Raw genomic sequence first — 20622 nt, forward strand, 5'->3', positions numbered from 1 at the left:
TCGTAAGGTCTTGTTTGACACATTATCAATCGTATGAGACAATATAACAAAAGTACTACTGGTTCTTGTACTATTAGGCTTCTAGTGTTCTTCCAGATGGACATTTATGGGGTTGTCTCCTGTATGATTGCTTCCTTTTACCTTAGACAGTAACTGAATCACTGAATTAGCCTCCCAAAACAAGTATTTTTTTCCTGAGTATGTAGCTTAGTTTTGCTAGAAACAGGAGTAAAACTGAAATGCCTTGAGCAGCAAAATCCTTTTGACACATTACATTTGACACAGTACATTTTTCCATTGCTGTGTAGCAGGGCTCAGGTCAGGGAACAGCAGAATTTTGCAGCTATCAATTTCTGTTAGCTCTTTTTTTCTGGGCTGCAAAAAGAAGCCTTTCTCTGTCTCTACAACCAGTGGCTGCTATTGTGCTGCTTACTGTAATTTGTTCTGTCTGTCCTTTATAAGGGTTTCCTTAGCAATATTCTTGGGGTGAGATTATCACCCCGTTCTAGCCTCTTAACACTGTGTAAAAGGTCTGCAGTAGCATAAAGGGGATCTAAAACCCCTGAATACAGCCGGGGGAGAATTCCTCCAGCACAGAAATTGAGGAAGACAAGAACTGTGGCCTGTTTTCTGAGAACCCCCTTGCAACCATTGACAAGAAGGGCATGCCAGGGCTGGGCTGAGGACAGAAGAGGTGTTTCAGGGCAGGGCCATAGCACTAAGTGATTGTGGGTGGTGCTGCTGCCCATAAGCAGCCAAGGACAGGCTGCCATAATTTAGACAGCCCCTACATGACTGTCTAAGTTATGTCAGGAGCCACTTCAGCCCATGGAGCTGCCCAGAATTGGAAAGGCATGAAGGTGGCTTAAAGCACCCAGGCTGCAGAAAAGATGTTTTTTGTTCCATCACTTCCTCTCTGTCCTTAATGGGTTTGTATCTCAAGAAGCCAGTAGTGCTAAGATTTTAGGCACTGGCTTGATTTTCTTTGTCTAATCTGTAATTTGTGCAAAAACCTTGTTTTAACAGATTTTTTTAAATCTCAAGGATCTCAGTCACCATTTTATCTTATTAAATGCCTTGAGTATCATTTTCACATTTGAGGATTTCAACTTGCTCTCAGTAAATGAGAATTCTAGTGATTCCGCCTTATTTCTCAGTATTGAAATACTTCATCTAGGCTTGACTGCATCTTATCTGCATTCTTTGACAATGATTCTAGTAGCTTCCAGGTTGTAACCTCTCCAGTTGCAGCAGAGCTTGAGGAAGAAGAAGTGAATTCAGTAAAGTCACCAGCTTCTTACTGGCAGACATTTTTTGTCCTTTTCTCTGTATTTTTTGTTCTTCCCTGAGGAAGAACAACATACAGTTAATTGGTATGTTGTTAGCCAGGGTCAGAAATGTAACCTTTATGCTGGAAATCAAGATTTAAGAGATTTTATTCGCTGTTCTCAGACCCAAATATTCATTGACAGCACTTTAGAAGCTACTGAGACTTTGTTAGTTTAAAGACAGTGAATGGAACAGACTAAATTTGATTCATTCTCTTGGTTGATAGAGATTTAGAATTAAGCAGCATTTTGCATCAAGTCCACTGCTAGCCCCCATCATCAGTGATATGTAGTAGCCTAATGAAGCCCATCCTATTTGTGACATCTCAGTGTACATTCTTCTCCCTGACTGTTTTGACCAGGGGTGCACAAAGCCAGATTTTCAAAAGAGCGCATGTTCAAATGCCCAGTACCCACAACTGCAGCTCAGCTGACATTTGTGCACCAAAATAAGTAGCCAAGTTTCCAAAAGAGCTCAGCATATTGAGTTCTGAGGTCTTCTGAAAATCTTCCCCCAATTGTGCATGCTGAGCACTTTTGAAAATCTGCCACATAAATCCACTATAGCTCATGTAAATAAATGTTGCAATTGTGAATTTTGAGATTTTCTTTATCAGTGCCTCCTGAGCGTGTTTGGTGTCAATCAGTGGAGAACTGCTGGCACTGTAGAGCAAGGTTGTAATAAGGGGGTAGATGAGAGATGCTCAGCAAGTGAAGGAGTCTGTAGAAGGTGAAAACGGATCAGGCACAAGGTGAGTGGAGGATCAGGGACAGATGAATAAGTCATGGTGAGAGGGGAAAAGAGAGGACAGAAACTTGCACAGGGCTTACAGCTAGAACTCAGATCTATGTATTATATAAAATTACAGATGGGTCTCATTTAAGTCATAGATTTTAATCAAGGGGATCTAATGTTTCAAGGATCACTTCCATGTGTGACGGAATCTTTGATTGGAATTACAGCACCACACTTCACTTGTCTGTTTATTCTCTCTCTATCCTTTTCAAATCTACACTCTCCTTCTCCCTTTCTTTATTCTGTAAAAGATGGAGACAGTAGTCATATCCTGGAGTTTTCCTCCCTTGTATCTCAATTTGTAGCTACAAAATGTTCACCCAGTACAGTAGAATATATCCGTGTTGAAATCTAACCAAAAGAGAGAGCTTGATTTAGGATGACAGGTGTAATATCAAAGTACATTTGACAGAGCTGGTAGAAATAATGAAAACAGAGATACCATTATAATAGCATTCAGATCACAGGAAAAAAAGGAACATGGAAGCAGGAGGGGAAGACATCTATAGGGTCAGGTCAAAAGAATAGCTTCCATTTTTTCACTGTCCTCTATCTAAAAGTAGGTTTCAGAGTAACAGCCGTGTTAGTCTGTATTCGCAAAAAGAAAAGGAGTACTTGTGGCACCTTAGAGACTAACCAATTTATTTGAGCATGAGCTTTCGTGAGCTACAGCTCACTTCATCGGATGCATACCGTGGAAACTGCAGAAGACATTATATACATAGAGACCATGAAACAATACCTCCTCCCACCCCACTGTCCTGCTGGTAATAGCTTATCTAAAGTGATCATCAAGTTGGGCCATTTCCAGCACAAATCCAGGTTTTCTCACCCTCCGCCCTCCCCCCCCCCCCCCAAACTCACTCTCCTGCTGGCAATAGCCCATCCAAAGTGACCACTCTCTTCACAATGTGTATGATAATCAAGGTGGGCCATTTCCTGCACAAATCCAGGTTCTCTCACTCCCTCACCCCCCTCCAAAAACCACACACACAAACTCACTCTCCTGCTGGTAATAGCTTATCCAAAGTGACCACTCTCCCTACAATGTGCATGATAATCAAGGTGGGCCATTTCCAGCACAAATCCAGGTTTTCTCACCCCCCCCCCACCCCCATACACACACAAACTCACTCTCCTGCTGGTAATAGCTTATCTAAAGTGATCATCAAGTTGGGCCAATTCCAGCACAAATCCAGGTTTTCTCACCCTCCACCTAAAAGTAGACATTAGACATTCATTAAGCTTCAGTCGTAACATCCCAGTTGTATCTCTGCATCTCTGAAGTCAGAAAATGACTCTGACTCCTTTCCAACTACTTTAGAATTCATTTTTCTGTCTGTTCTTTTAGATAAATCCAGAATATCTGAGGAGGCGAAGGGTCCATACATTGAAGTTTAAAAATGTTTGTGTGATAAATAAAAAATAAATGCCATTTGGATTGCAAATATAAACCCTTAACCACGTAATGTTTGAAAAAGAAATTTTTGGCCTATAAGAATGTATCAGTTCATTTGAATTGGAAACCCACAGCAAAGATGCTATTAATATGAGATCATAAAGCCTGAGTGATATGCTGAGCACCCAAGCAACTGGTTTCCTGTTGTGTTATTGACTATCTAAATATAACTCATGTCCTCAGTGCAAAAGATTTTCATCATTTAAAGCTATAGATATTACCAGAACAACCAAAAATAAAGCTATAGATATTACCAGAACAACCAAAAAAGACCCTGAAAAAGCTGATGCAAAGAATCTTATATTAGTTTTTGCCATTCACAGAAGCTGGAGAAATTTAGGATGGTTATTTTTGTTTTTTTAATTCTTGGATTTGTGCTGTCTTTTCTAAATGTTCCTGAGGTCTCACTTACCATGTTTTGAGCTTCTTCAAATAAAAGATATAGCATCTCTCAGTTTTGTGACAACTAATGTTTTGTTTCTGTTGTTTACATGACAATGATTTGTAAACCTGTTAAAACTTCCTAAATAAAAGGATATAATGAATGTATCATCTATTTGAGAACTGAAAAGAAACTAAATATAAGTGTCTATAGTGCTCCCTTACTATAAACCTGTTTGGAGAATCGTCATGTTGTATTATAAAGAGGTCTTCCGTGGTATTGAGGGTGAGAGACCAGAAATGGTAGAGGAGACATTTAGGAGGGCTTTATAAAGAGAGGTATGATATACTGTATCAAGTGGTGTGGAGGTTCATTTTTTAAATAAAGGTGCATATAACAAGAAAAATGTTATCCAAATGCATTACTACTGGTATTTTAGGAAATGTCTGCTCTGCAATAAAACACCTGTGGCTGACCCATGTCAGCAGACTTGAGCCCAAGGGGCTCAGGCTGAAGGGCTATAAAATTGCAGTGTACATATCTGGTCTCGGGCTGGAGCCCAGGCTCTGAGACCCTTCCCCCTTGCAGGGTCACAGAGCCTGGGCTCCAACTCAGACCCGAATATTAATACTGCAATTTTATATCCCCGCACCACAAGCCCAAGTCACCTGACAGTGGCTAGCTGCAGATGTTTTATTGCAGTGTAGACATAGTCTTAGTTACTATTAAAAAAATGGTAGGGTCAGATTCTGACTGCCATATTTACATTAATGTTGCTCTCAATGTAGTATTCTCCTATGTGCAACAATTGAAGTATCTAACTATCTGTAGTTGTTAGTCCAGCAATGAGAAGCAATCCCTGCCCAAAGAGCTTATAATCTAAATAGGCAAGATAGACAAGGGCTGAGAGACATCAACTTATGAAGCCCTCATCATCGTAGTATCAGAGCATCTCCCAAAGTTTAAAAGAAGTAACAAAAAAATCTTTCTCTCTTTTCTTTCCTGCCTGTGGGAGTAAAAATTTGAATAGTCACCAGAATTTCATTGTGAGGCAGTGGATATACTGTATGAAAAACTCAATGAGGGAAGGCTAAGGTGAAGAAATGAGTTTTGCATTTAGTTCTGAACATACTGAGGTTAGCAGTCATAGTTCTGTCCCTTGGCAATGAGTTCAACAGTATAGGTCCAATTCCTGTGCAAGTTCTGTCTTTCAAGTTATTGTCCCTATGGGTGCTCCACCATAGGATGTGTATGCACTTGTGCACTCTTGACCAGATGCTTTAATCAGCAGTGTCCACAGGTCTGTCCTGTGCACTATACACCTGGTGCTCCAGTGCAAGGGCATCTAGGGAGGGGCAGAGCCATTGCCACTCCAGTTCCTTCTCAACTGCCATTGGCTAGAGACGGATCACTGGGGTGTATTTGTTCTTCTTTCTTGTTTTGTTTTCAGTTTTTTATTTTAGTTTTAGTTTTGAAGTACAAGTTTGTGCTTCAGGGCGGCTCCCCCACCTCAAGCTTTCTTTGTTGCTTGTGGCACTCTCTACCTGGTTTGTGCCAAGGGCTGTAGGTTTCAAACCCTGCCAGACCTGCCACAGATCTTTCCCCCTCAGTGACGAGCACTCCAGCTGTGTCCGGTGCCTTGGAGGGTCACATAAACCATCAAATTGCAAGGTCTGCACAGGGTTCAAAAGCAGATCTTGCAAACTGACGGAGGATAGATTGATGCTCCTCCTAATGAGCAATCCCTGAGGCCTGGGGGATCCAAATCCTCTTCCATTCATCGGCTTAGCCTCTCAGGCCTCACCGGTGACTTCCTGAACTGTAAAGGCAGCTTCAGAAAAAAGCATTCAAAGAAGAGAAAATCCCATTCCCCTAAGAAAGACTTCAGAAGGGGTAAGGTCACCTCTTAAAGCTGGATTCAAGAAGACCGCGCTTCCTATTATAGCAGGGGTGGGCAAACATTTTGGCCCGAGGCTACATCTGGGTATGGAAATTGTATGGCGGGCCATGAATGCTCACAAAATTGGGGTTGGGATCAGGAGGGGGTGAGGGCTCTGGCTGAGGGTGCGGGCTTTCGGGTGGAGCCAGAAATGAGGAGGTCAGGATGCAGGAGGGGGCTCCAGGCTGGGGCAAGAGGTTGGGGTATGGGGGAGTGAGGGCTCTGGCTGGGGGTGCGGGCTCTGGGGTGGGGCTGAGGATGAGGGGTTTGGGGTGCAGGAGGGTGCTCCAGGCTGGGATCAAAGGGTTCTGAGGGCAGGAGGGGGATCAGGGCTTGAGCAAGGGGTTGGGGTGCAGAAGGGGCTCAGGGGTGCAGGTTCCTGGAAGCAGCAGCAGCATGTCCCCCCTCCGGCTCCTATGCTGAGGTGCAGCCAGGCATCTCTGCGCACTGCCCTGTCCACAGGCACCACCCCTGCAGCTCCCAATGGGTGCCCCTAAACATAGGAGCTGGAGGGGGGACATGCCGCTGCTTCCAGGAGCTGTGCGGAGCTGCAGCATGCACACACACAGCGGCCCCCAACCCCCAGCTGGAGCCAGGAGCGGGCAGCCAGGAGCGGGCCGTAGTTTGCCCACCACAGTATTATAGGTACTGCTGAAGCGCCTGCGGGCCTTAGTACCCAAGAGTCGGCACCTCCCAAAAAGACATCCCATTCCAAGAGATCTTCCAGTAAACAGCAATGAGAGGCCCCATCTTCAGTACTGGGAGCAGAAGCCTCTAGGCACAGTAACTCATCTAAGATTAAGGACTCTAGAACAGTGTTTCTCAATCTTTTTTTATACAAGGGCTTGGCTTGCTGCCTTTCAAAACTGTGTCAGGCAGATCTCAGGGACCAGTGCCAGTCCACAGACCGGTTGTTGAGAAACACAACTTTAGAAAAGCTGCCTCTAAGACATCAGTATCGCTACCTTCTCACAGTTACAGAACGTTCAGACTGGCTTCCGTCTGTCCTCAGTACCATCCTCCTCGGTGTGCATCAGTTCAGACCACAGGGACAATGGTCTCTTCAGGACTGGGTCTGGCCCTGATATCAGCTATGTCCCTGGCTCCTCCTGTCCTCGACCTTAACCAGCTGTTACTCTCCAGGTTCCTGTCCTATGAGGATCTTCTCATCTCAGAAGAACTGGAATCTCCCCTCTTAAGGGGCACTGAGAGAGGTTCTTTCCCAGTACCATTACACCAGCCAGTGAACAACCCTCCTTTCTCTGGAGCAGGACCCCGACCTCCAGTACTGACCCAATTCTAGTATCACTTCCCAGAATCAATGCCTGGAGCCCCTCTGCTGGACATGGGGGGAATGATACCACCTCAGATTCTGAGATTTCTGTGCAGGGCTCTGCCTCCCTTCCATAACATCCCACACCTTTGGAGCTGTTTCCCAAGGAGGACATGCCAGAGCCTAGCGGACACTCCTGGCAAGAGCATCTCTCAGGACCCTTTCCTTACCCACCACCACAGTGGGCCTATGGGAAACCTTGGACTCCCTATGGAGACCAGATTTATAGAGTACCCTCTCATAAGAGACCTCACTAAGAGTACCCACCAGTATCACAGTGGCCTCTGGTTCTACAAGTTCAGTCACCTATACTGCTCCTTTCCCCTGTCCAGGAGGAGACTCAGGAGGGACAGGAGCCAGCAGCTGAGGAGGAGACACCTCCATCATAAAAATCCTTCTCTTTCCATGAGGTGATGATGTCAGCACCACCCTTCTATAGGATGATTTCAGGGCTATTCAGAACCTAATGAAAAAACTGGCTGAATCCCTCTAAATTCCACTGAAGGATATTCAGGAGATACAACATTCCCTGGTGGACATTCTGCCCTCCAGAACAAGGTCTCCTTGCCTATTAATGAGGCATTATTGTCACCATCCGTACCGTATGGCAGACACCTGCCACCATTGCACCCACATGCAAATGGCCAGATACAAAATTTACATTCCAGCGAGGGGACTGGAATAATTTTTTCTCTCACCCCACTCCCAAATCACTGATGGTCACAGTCATTGAGAGAAACCAACAAATTCTCTCCAGTCCACACCCTTGGACAAGGAGTCTAAGCACTTAGACCTTTTGGGTCAGAAGAGCTATTCATCCATTGCTTTTCAGTTTCAGGTTGCAAACTACCAGGTCTTGATGGAAAAATATGATTTCAATAGTTATTCTAAGTTTATTCATTTTATTGAATACCTGCCACAGGACCAAAGATAGCAATTTTGAGCATTCATTTCAGAGGGTCAGTTAATCACTAAAGCTTCCCTTCTCTGCTGGTCTCCTTCAACGCTGCCAACACAGCCTCACGGTCCATGACAACCACAGTAGTTATGTGGCAAGCCTGCTGGCTACAAACTTCTGATCTCCCCAACAAAGTTCAGAATACTGATGAAGACCTCCCCTTTGAAGGGCCTAAGCTCTTCATTGGCAATGCTGACACCTTGATATCCACTACCTCAAAGATGCCAGGGCAATGCTTCATTCACTTGGAATTTATACATCTGGAACAAAGGTATTTCAGCAAATCAGACAGCTTAATGCTCTTGACTCTTTCAGTACCAATTGTCCGGGGCTTATACAAGCTATCCAGGGTTGTCCCTACCACCTCACCTGAGGAGCCAAATTGAAGCAAGAGCAAGCAGTGGCTATACTGAAAGCATCTGAGTGGCTGAGACAAGTGTGGTTCCTGGAGCTGCTTCACCACTCTCTGACAATACCTCAGTGTCTTCCTCTCATACCAGATTTCCTGACACAGGATGTGGGCACCATAACCCACCTCAGGCTGTTCTCAAGAAATTCAATCCATGCTCTTGAGCACTAGAAATCCAGCCACATGCAAAGCCTGCCTGCAAAAGTGGAAACACTTCCACCTCTGGTGCGCTTTCCATTTTATACCCTCTTCGGAATCTCCCCTCTTGAGGGTTCTTGATTAACTATTGGACTTGAAGGCGCAAGGACTCTCTAGAGCTCCATTAGAGTGCACCTGGCCACTATTACAACTTTTCACTCACCCATTGAAGAGTTTTCAATCTCCACCCATCCTACGATAGCCAGGCTCCTTAGAGGCTTATCCAATCTGTTTCCTTATGTCAGAAATTCCACACTACCATGGGACCTTAACCTGGTTCTTAGTGCCATGAGGAACCTTCTACTTAAACCAATGGATAGCTATTCACTACTTAGCCTCTTCTTCTAGACTTCATTCCTGATAGTCATCACTTCAGCCAGAAGGATAGGGGAACTAGGAGCACTCACGGCCGACCTGCCCCACACCACCTTTTACTGTGACAAGCCTTCATTACACCCCCATCCTTGTTGTTGGCCAAAGTTCTCGTCAGAGTTCCATATCAATCAAGAGAGCCATTTCTGTGTTTTATCCTAAACCTTGAAAGAGGAGGCTAACCTACATGCCTTAGATGTTAGGAGGGTACTTGCCTTCTGTCTTGACAGGACAAAGACTTTCAAGGCTTTCCCCCAACTATTTGTATCTTTCATTGAAAGGTTAAAGTAACAGCCAAGCTCTATTCAGAGACTGTCAACGTGGTTTCAGGTTGCATTGTAGCCTGCTATGAAGTTGTTGGGTTGCATCCCCTACCTAAAGTAACAGCTAACTCCATCAGGGCTCAATCCACGTCCATAGCCCTTCTTAAAGGCATTCCCATCATGGAGATCTGCAGGATCACAATCTGATCCTCAGCTCACATCTCCAAGCATTACTCCATCCTAACTGCTTCCAGGACTGATACAGCCCTCAGTGATGCTATCCTCAAAACCATCTTGGATCTACCTTTTCAGCACCCTCATCCATCTCAAATTACTGCTTAGGAGTCTCCTACAGTGGAGCACCCATAAGGACAGTAACTCAAAAAAGAAGGAGAGGTTACTTACCTATACAGTAATTTGCGGTCTTTGAGATGGATTGTCCCTATGGGTGCTCCACCTACTATCCTCCCTCCCCTCTGCTGCAGAGTCTAGAAGGCTTCATGGTTGAGAAGGTACTGGAGAGGAAGTGGATCTGCCCCTTCCTAAATGTCCTGATCCCAGAGCACAAAGTGTATAGTGCACTGGCATGGACCCACAGACATTGCTAATAAAAGTCTCTAGTCAAAAGTGCAAAGGCATGTACATATCCTACACTGGAGCACCCATAGGAACAAATAATCTAAAACATCTCAAATTACTGTACAGGTAAGTAAACTCTCCTTTTCTGTGCTCAAGAGTCTTTTCTAGTGCTTGACAACATCACTGTTCCTGTGGAAAATAGCTGGGGGTGGGGGTGGTCAGTCATATTCAGGGAGAGAGATGCAATCTTTCAGATAGCTAGGGCCAATCCCATGATTAAACCTGACTCTATTCCATTGGGCTTTAGGCAGAAGGTGGAGCAGCTATGCAGAGCTGTTTTTTTTTCTTTTTTTTACAGTAAGCCTATTTGTTAGCTCTTGTATTTTTCTCTGAAGAAGTTCCTGATCTGATTAGTGAATTAAGAATGATGTAAAACTCATGGAAACATAGGCATCTGTTTGCACCAAGTTGCTAAATGTCTTGCATCAGACATTTATATGAAGCCTCATAGAAAACCCTGTATTGCATTGTGTTTTCATGTGTGTTTGCTCCTTGGGTTTTAATCTCTAATGAATTCCCCAAAAATGCAGTTCCCTATTCTTAACTGTTAAGAGCTTTAGTTGTGGCTGAGAATCCCACTTGGTCTGAGTCTGGTTTGCTTTTGCAGAGCTGGGAGTTTGGAATCCCACTGTGCAGAGAGCTGGCCATTCAATATGAAAGTCTGTATGATTATCAAAGCCTCAGCTGGATTCGGGTAAGTGAAACCAGCCCTTCTCCCTCCAAACTCTTTATCCATTTCTTAGTGATTACTGCTGAAATGTCAGAGAAGTCTGAATTAAAAAACAAACATACTGTTCCTCACACAGTTAGGATGGTTACTTTCTAAGTATGTCATTTTCCCCCCTCTGCCAAGATTACAGATCTGTTCCTGCAACCTTTACTAACAAATAGACATAACTGTCCCAAATAGGCTCACTGAAGTAACTTTTGATCCTGCCAGCTGTAATTACCAATAAAATATATGGACAACTGTTAAATATATAAATATGAACTATGCCCACAAGCACAAATACATACATATATATTTGTATTGCTGCATTAAATTTTATTTATTTATATATTTTCTTTATTGGTGGCCAAATTGGTCTCCCCCTCAGTGCTCTGGTATTATATTAAATTTATTCTAAGTGCAGCAAGAGTAACATGTCAGTCTAGGCTTATGAGAAGATAAAGAGAGATAAATAGAATACAAAGCACAGTGAAGTTCATGGTATTCCTGCCAACCATGTGGATTCTCTCATAAAAGCAAGTAATTAATTGTCAGGATGAATTTGTGTCACTGCAGCTTTTATCAAAAAATCTTAACCAAGGCATTAATAAGAATTTTAAACTCTCTGGTTAATCCATCCTGGTTTATGTCCATAAAATATCAAGTATTATCCTAAAATAAAAAGTGCCATGTGTTTGTGAATTGAGTCTCAGGTTGATGAGCACACCTGTCTAATGATGAAGCTCAATTCAGTATTGTATCATTATCCTAAAACTGCATCAGTAAATTAGTTGTTATAGCTGTTTCTTCATTGGTTGGATTTAATCAGTCAGGTGAAAAAATCTTGACTGGTGGGTAACAGCCATTCATCTGATTCTTATTCTCATCTCTTCTGTTAAAAAAAATCTGTTTTTTGTTCCGTTTCCTAAATCTGTATTAGACATGCGTTTCTTTGATGAGTTTCTCCCCGTCTTCTTTTTTTTCCCCAGTTTCTGTCTTGCTCCTTCATTCTATTTCCACATCATTCTGTCTGTTCATTTATTCTACCTGTAATGTTTTGAGGCTAAAGCCCCTTTTTCAGAAGAAGGGTTAATGTATGCAGGTATCAAGAAACTTGACTCAGAGTCTGTCTGGGCCAAAGTTGCAATTAGGTCCCCTGCACTGGAGACTAGGACTCCAAACTGGATTTCTCTCTCCAAAAAAGTCACCACAGTTAATAGTGAACTACCTGTGAGCCTTTTTGAGCTTTGAGTTGATGTGGCCCAGCTGGACAATGGGGTCTGAGAGCCTGCTTTTGGCACAGGCCAGCATACTATTAGTAGAAAAGTACCTTTTTCTTCCCCCAAATAATTTTTTTCCTTCCTCTTGTTAAACTTATGGATGTCCAGAATTCCAGATAGTCTAGACCATCTCCACTTCCTGCCCTTTCATGCCCTTTGGTTCACTGTTTAATCTGTGGGAGAGAATATGGTTAAAAGAGGAGACTGGGATTCAGGAGATCTAGACTTTAATCCAATTTTTGCCACTAACTAATTCTGAAACCCTGAACAAATCACTTTCTTAAATTTGTATGAGTAACTCCAATAAAATTTAATTTAATGTAAAATGGGGATAATTAAATTTACCCATAATTAAATTTTCCCAGGAGTTTTGTTTAATTACTGTAATGTTTAAGTGTTTTGAAATCCTTACATAACAGGCACTACGTAAATGCAAAGTATTATTATGAGGTTCTAATGTTGATTGAGATTCTGAAACAGTAGCAGGAACTTTGAGTTAGATATCAACTGCTTTTTCCGTCCACAGAAAATGGAAGCTACCTATTATGATAATATCATGGAACAGCAGCGCTTGGAACCTGAGTTTTTCAGAGTTGGTTTTTATGGCCGGAAATTCCCCTTCTTCCTTCGGGTAAGGCAGTTCAGAAGAAAGTGCAACATATCAACCAGGTCTGGGGTTTTTGTGGGAGAGAGCAATGTTGTGAATGTTGAATGTTAAAAATAAGGTTTTTCTTTGAAAGGGATAGAACTGATTGATCCAGCTCAGAGACTTCTTTGTGTCATTTCCACTGGGCTATTTGCCACTCTCAAACTCTGTGCTTTAATATTTTGTATTGTTTTGTAACTATCAGGAACAACCAAGGGTAGCTTTATCAACACCAACCATTCTGGAAACTTAGAGCTGATTTTTGGTTATGCAATAAACACAGCAATCTGGAAAACATCAAACCATGGTGGCAAGTTGGCCATGTTTCACACTGGTTGGTGTGAGATGTGTCAGGTCCTGCCATGTAATCTCTCTTGCTCCTTACAGTGAGAAATGGGTAGCTTGTTATATCTGCTCCTGTAAAGCCATCTTACTGGGTAAACTAAAGGAACTGAACCATTGGTAATAAGTGATGAAGACACAGAGGGGCGGATTTTCAGGTGCACAGATTTGCAAACTCATATTAGGAGTTTTGATACATACACAGTTGTGCATGTGAAAAGTCTTATCCAGACTCAAGAGCATTTCTTTCTCTCCATTCAGCACAGAACCCTGTTGCAGCAATTCTGGCTGTAGTACATTACAAACTTCCATTTTTTCATATCACATCATACTTACAAGGTCTCAAATGAAGTTCAGAGCCTAATATCAATGTGGTGACTCTTCTAGGCTGCTTGTACACTAGAATTTTCAGACATGTTCAGCCACAGCTGTAAAACACAGCCCCTCATCTACATAAACTGCTGTCAATCTTCATTGTCCACTGGTCTATACATGATCAACTGTAGTTGACTCCTTTTTTCTCATAGGGAATCAACACTAAAAGCCTAGCTTAGCAAAATGAAGGCTCTGAGTGGATATGATTGCGGTCTATAAATATATCTGGGAAGTAAACACCAGAAAGGTAGACGTGCTATTTAAACTAAAAGTTAATTCTTATAAGAACAAGTGTTTATAAACTGACGGTGAATAAATTTAGGCTGGAAATTAGAGGAAGGTTTCTAAGCACCAGAAAAGTGGAGATCTAGAACAGCCGCCAGTAGGAATAGTGGGGATAAACAACCTAACTGATTTTAAGATGGAACTTGGTAAGCTTATGAATGAGATTATATGATTGGGTTGCCTGTCATAGCAGGGGACTGGACTTGATGACCCAGGAGGTCCCTTCCAGTCCTGTGTCCCTAAAATGGGTGTTGCTGATTATCGTTTGACACCTCATATAAAACTTGTCTGACAGTTCTAGTGTAGGTGAGCTCTAGCCGACTACATTGACAAGATAAACTAACTTGAGACAACTAGAACTCCAGATTTCTGGTTTTCTTCAAGGGAAAGTATGACGAGATTGTAACCAATCCTATGGGGCATAGGAGGAAGGGAGGACAGAGCCTACAATGGTGAGAGCATGTGGGTGCTTTGTTAGTAATGTATATATTTTTAAGGTTTCCCAATTTAAAAAAATTAAATTACTTTGAAGGGAGTTTAAAAATTTAAACTCTGGTGTATAGGTAATTTGAAAAAAGTGTGTTTTATGGAGAAACTTGAAGGGGATGGAGGCATGATGGAATAGGTCAGCAACAGAAGTGCCCACTGGTGGAGGACAGCATAGAACAAGGGACAGACATGAGAAGCATGAAAGAAGCAAAAGGGCAGTTAGGCATACAGTTTGGATGGAGGAAAGGGAGCTGGAGCAAAACAGAAACAGACTAGAGTAGAAAGTTAAGCCAAAGCTAAGATGTGCAAAGCCTGTGTCAATTAGCTTCATTCTAATATGGAATGTGAGTGGGAGTGGGTTAGGGGATCAAAAGAGATGACAAATCTTACAAGAGTGAACATAAAAAAAATTAGTAAGGGCTAGAATATTAGGGGTGCTCAGACCCTTGTAACCTACAGAATCTTACATGATAAAAATGATTTGCAGGGTCAAAAAACAAACAGAAAAGCATAACCACATCCGGCAGTTCTACTGTGAAAAGCAAAATGTAGAAGGAACCAGTATCAACACATATGGAGATTTCCAGAGGAAATTATCTCAGTTTTACCTTTTGTATCTGGCAGTGGAAATTTCAGAACATGAACAATAAACTAGTCAGTATAGCAGAGGAATTGATCCTAAGGTCTGTAGTTCCATAAGTGAACCTACCCTGCTTTTCAGTGGTGGACATACAGCTGCATCTTGGATAGTAAGTGACGTGGCCTGTATGTTTAAGAATATGCATGAGTTTTCGGTGGTACAACAATTCCTCTTGATTAAATTGTATAAGAGTGTGGGAATTGCTGCTAGTGACAGTAACAGCAAATACACTGTATATAATTATAATCCCCATTAATTCTGTAATTATATTCCATAGCAGTGTTTCTGATAGCAGAGTGGGAACTGATAGTGTAACAACCTCAATAAACTCCCTCTTTCTCTCTTAACGACTGATAGTGTACAGACATTTCAGAGACTGAGTCCGTTAGCTGACGTATCTGCATGGATCATATAGTTACATGGTTGATGAATGTTAATCTAAAGAAGAGTAAGATTTTCAGTGATTTAAAATAAAATATGTATTCAGAATTCTCAGGGATCAAATAAGCACCCAACACTTTCCTCTGGTTTATTTTATTTTATTTTATTTTAAATCCGCAGATTTTAAAACAGGAAATTACCATACTCACTTCCACCTCTTCCACTTGGTAGCAAACATCATCTAAAAATGTCATTGTTCATGTTGCTATGAATTCTGAATCTCTTTCTGTCCTGGCTATATAAAGGTCAGTTAATTAAAAACTGTCTGGCTTCTACATTACAGAAGTTCAAGTAAGGCTTGACAAACCACATTTTGAGAGCTTGCACTGGCTTCTGCAGGGAAGAATCTGTGTTAAATGCAGATTTCTGGTATTTTTAGTGCATTATGGTTAGAACCATAATAATTTGGTGCATAGGCTCACAATTTCCTGGGTTGCTACAGTCAAAAGGCACAAAGTAGGTACAACAATTAGTAGAATGGGTCTCTACTTTGAAGGTGAATCTCTTCATGACAAAGTTAATAATAGCTGGGAACTTTGTGCATTACAGACAAAACTGTCCAGACCCATCATGTAATATTTCTTCCTGTTCAACCATTGCTGTGACTGATGTATGGTAAGTCAGATATGTCACAGATGGAACTGATATCTGTTCCAAAATTATGTAGTATGAGGCCATGGAATAAGCATTTATTTTGCCCATTGGACTTGAAGTGGTTTTGCTTCAAGGTAACTAGAGTGTGCCCTTCTACTTGTATTACAGTGCTTCCAGAATAGCAGGTGACCTATCATAACCCACCAAGAACAATCCATTATTTTCATTTCTAATTTTAGTACTTCCTAAAGCTCATCCACTTTCTCATATTCCATGCAATGTTTAAATACACTTCTATCCCAATATAACGCGACCCAATATAACACGAATTCGGATATAACGCGGTAAAGCAGCTTTGGGGGGGCGGCGGCTGTGTGCTCCAGTGGATCAAAGCAAGTTTGATATAATGCAGTTTCACCTATAAAGCGGTAGATTTTTTGGCTCCCGAGGACAGCGTTATATTGGGGTAGAGGTGTATGCTGTAAGGCAATAAAAATATTTAATTCTTTAGCAGAATTTCTTTTATTTATCTTGCCACATTTTGTCAAGACAAACAGGAGATCTGTTTTAGCTCCAATTTTCTTCCAGCTGAAGGAAGACGCACCAATTATTCACAAGCACCTTAGCTTCCAGTTCAAGAGGAAGGCAGAGAAAGACTCACCCATTAAACAAGGGTATTAAAATGTACTTCTTGCCACTACAACTAATGTACAAGTGAAACAGTGCTGTTTTTCTGTCTGACCTTAATATTCTTTCATTACCTTTTGTCCTTTTCAGACTGATCAGACAGATAGTAAGTGTTGACACCCTAAACAGTTTTGTCTCCACTTCACAATGAAGGTTAGAAATCTTTGCAAACTTCTTCTTGGAATGGAGGCTAAATCTTTTTATACAGGATTCTGCAAAGTGAATGGACAAAAATAATGACTGCCCTAGTCCAGAACTAGTAGCTGCTCAATTGTCCTTCCATGTACAGGTAGGTGGATCTTTACAGAGAAGAAAATTCTAGTAGCAGGACCTCCCCTCAGAGCAACTCACACCTCAGAGTTACAGTTCTCTGTCTACTACTCGGTGGAGTATGGCTCCATCCTTCTGCAGTCACAAGACTATGATGGCCCCTTCAGAGGACAGAGGGATAGAAACGTTATGCTTGGAAATTAGAACAGTGGTCTTGCAGGCTGTGGCCAGGGTTTCCTGTCCCTCCTGCTGTCTCAGTCTTTCCCTGTGAACAAGGTTATGGGACTCAGAGAGCTTTGGCTGGCATTCTGGGAGTACAGAGCTATCTCCAACTCCCTCTTGGCCACTATCCATGATCAAGACCAGGCCTTATTTGATATGACTTTTTCCTGGGCACTGTGCGTGATTTATCAAGGCAGTCTACATGGCTATGCTGAAGTCAGGTTCCCACCAAGCTCTGTTGTGGTGAAGGGAGCTGCAGAAGCAGCAACTTTACTTTGATCAAGTAGCCCCATGCCAGAAGCCATTTTTCCAGAGGTTCATCCAGTGGCCACTTGGCATTTGTCTTCTCCTTACCCTACAAAGTCTCCAAGGGATACATTTCTCAGTGCCAAACACCCAAACAGCAGCCTAGCCAAAAGCAGTCATAGTCAGACCTCCTACTACCAGAGATGAGGTTCCAAGAGAATGCAGAGACAAAATAAAAATCTTTATATTCCTCCTTCCATTACAGTAATCATCTTTAACATGAAACATAAAGAAAACTCTCACTTCCTTTCCCCTATCCCTGCAGGCAACAGTGATCAAGAGCTCTAGGCAGACATAGCTCCCCACCCCCCACCCCCAAAAGAAGAAAAATGCTTAAGGACGTCAGAGACACTGACATTCTGGGGCATAGTTGGTCCCACCATTTTACCACAGAGAACACCCATTTATTGACTGATGAAGTATCCAGGGTCCTGTACTTATCATCAGAGAAGGAAACTAGCAAAAAAGGAAAATCTGTCAGATGTTTCTTCTACCTTAAGACTAAAGAAGACATGTTTCTCCATACACCCAAATCTCCTTGACTTTGTTAAAGAGAAGGCTCACCCAGTAGCACTCCATCTTTTCCAAACTGTAAATTGTATCTTGCCCAAAGAGGCATTAGAAGAATGGATTCCCAATGTGCACTTGTCAGCCTTCAGTATTAAAGAGAGCTCTATTTGCTTTGCATGAACAGTGGCCATCAAGAATCTGTTATAGACCGGTGGATACCCATTTTAAGAATGACTAAGAGCTTGTCTCAAAATGTATTTCAGTCAGCATAGCCTCAGCATTTGGTCCCAAGGAAACAGACTAACAGAAGTCAGATAACAGAACAAGGAGCAATGGTCTCAAGTTGCAGTGGGGGAGGTTTAGGTTGGATATTAGGAAACACTATTTCACTAGGAGGGTGGTGAATCACTGGAATGGGTTTCCTAGGGAGGTGGTGGAATCTCCATCGTTAGAGGTTTTTAAGGCCTGGCTTGACAAAGCCCTGGCTGGGATGATTTAGCTGGGGTTGGTCCTGCTTTGAGCAGGGGGTTGGACTAGATGACCTCCTGAGGTCTCTTCCAACCCTAATATTCTATGATTCTATGTCAAATCTAGAACAGGGGATACCTAAGAAGTCATGCAGAATGAGGAAAAACTTGGAGATTTTCCAGTGTGCCACAAAGTATATCCACAAAGTTGCCTTCAACTTAGTCTTTGCCATTAGCTCTTCTTACTAACAAGGACATGAGGGCTGTATGGCTTTATTCATAGCAACTGGATGTCCAGGCCAAACAGAATTTTATTGTACTACCTTTTCCAGGCCAGTACTTTGGGGACAACTTAGACAAGGACCTAAAAGATAATACAGAACAGAAGTCCTATCTCCCAGAAAAGAAACACTCTTAGTCTTCCTCTCAGAATTTTGTTACTTTGGCTGCTCTCCAGCAAAGTCCAAGGTTAGCTCTTGTTTCAAGTGGGCCTTCTCATTAAGGTTGTCCAGAGACTGAGAACTACAGAGGCCTCCAACAGACTTCTTACATCAGAATATCAGCAGATCCCCTTCTCTCCCCAAAGACAGAATTCATGACTGCAAACAAGACGGGAGAAATCCACCAACAATTAGTGTGTACCATCTAGTTTCAGATAGGCTGTATGTAGAATTCTTTCAACTTCCACTCGAATGCATTTCATCACTTTACCAATTCCTTCAAACTTAAAACAAAATAAGATATTGCTGGCAGACATTAGGCACCTGGTCAACATTCAAGCAATAAATCAAGTTTTAATGTTAGAAAGATTCCAAAGAATATGATAATCCTGTTTGCCCTCTCCAGTAGATCAAAAGTGCATAATGTTGTCTAACTCTGCACCCATTTAAGTCCGTGGGAGTTTTACTCCTGACATCCGTGGGAGCAATTAAACCAATTCTGAGCATTTTTAAGAATCCCACCCCTGTAATCTACTTGACTATAGATCTCAAATGGATAAATTTTTTCATAGCCTGTAAGTAGTTCAAGATGAAAACACTAAGCAGCATGTAGCAGCAATGGAACTGGAACATTTCCTTGCATTCATCAATTTTAAAGATGCCTATGTTCATATTCCAAAAGTTGAGTCCTATTTTAAATAACTTCAGTTTTTTAAGTCTGAGTCATTACCCATTGACATTTCTGTCCATCAGTTTTTTATGACACCCAGAATATCTTCCCTAAGATTTTCATCACGTTGGTCATGACACTGTGCCGGTGATATATCAGTCTTTAATTTGACAACTGGTTGATCTGAGCACTGACAGTGGATAAAGTATGTTTTGTAGTGTGGAAGACTAAAACTCTTCTGTCAGCTTCCTGATGAATGTGGAAGAGTATCTTGTAATTAATTCAACAGCACACTTACGCACAGGCACAGCAAATGCAGCATGTGTGTGCAGTTTGTTTTTGCCTTTAAGAAGTGAATCTAAAAGTCCATGAAGTTAGCAGCTCACCTTTTCTCACCTATCTGCGTATGACATCTTGCAGTTACTGGGACCATAGACTCCCTAACACATTTAGTGCTGAGTTACATGTCTGTTCATGGGGCTGTCCAGACATAGATAATTTTTTGATAAGAGTGGGATTGATTCTTGAGTTTGTGTGCCAAAAGACTAGAGAAACTGAAATACTGTGGGAGAAGCAGTATGGTCAAATGGATGAGGCACTGGACTGGAAATCAGGAGACCTGAGTTCAAATCCTAACTCTCCCATTAATTTGCTGCGTGACCTTGGGCAAGTCCCTCCATCTCCCTGTGTCTGTGTCCCCACTCACCTTTTGTTTGTTTTGTCTATTTAAATTGTAAATTTGTGGGGGCAGAGGCTCTCACTATTTGTACAATTTATGACACCATAGGGCTTAGATCTTGGCAGGAGCCTGTAGGTGTTATTGTAATACAAAATAATAAATAATACTGTTGCCCTTCTAAAAGATGGCTGGAGCCTTGCACATCAGCTTCCAGGTGGAAGAGAAATCAGTGAAGCAGAATCTGGGTATATCCTAAATATGTTGTTTTTTTGGGTAATAAACACCAGTCCTGGGACAGTGATGGTCACAAAAAGCATGCAGGCAATGCCTTCAATCAGAATTTTCAGCCCAACACCAATTGGGTTGACTCGGGGCAATTCTGCCTCAAGAAATGACTCTTGCTGGTTGCACAGCTCCCTCCACAGAGAACCTTGCATAACAAAATGGACAACACCATATATGTTTTTCCTAGACTGAACATCTTCTCGCACTTT

General features: G+C 42.1%; 1 protein-coding gene across 14 annotated transcripts in view; it reads left to right on the forward strand.

Moving 5' to 3' along the window:
* Positions 1 to 20622, forward strand: part of DOCK3 (dedicator of cytokinesis 3) — a 585316-nt gene that overhangs the window by 523891 nt on the left and 40803 nt on the right. For all 14 annotated transcript variants that reach the window (XM_073352483.1, XM_073352491.1, XM_073352484.1 and 11 more), the window contains 2 exons: positions 10684 to 10770; positions 12592 to 12696. In XM_073352483.1, the coding sequence (XP_073208584.1) occupies positions 10684 to 10770; positions 12592 to 12696 (192 nt within the window). The remainder of the gene's footprint in view (positions 1 to 10683; positions 10771 to 12591; positions 12697 to 20622) is intronic.

The sequence above is a fragment of the Lepidochelys kempii genome, chromosome 7, assembly GCF_965140265.1.
Source record: "Lepidochelys kempii isolate rLepKem1 chromosome 7, rLepKem1.hap2, whole genome shotgun sequence".
Classification (NCBI taxonomy): Eukaryota; Metazoa; Chordata; order Testudines; family Cheloniidae; genus Lepidochelys; species Lepidochelys kempii.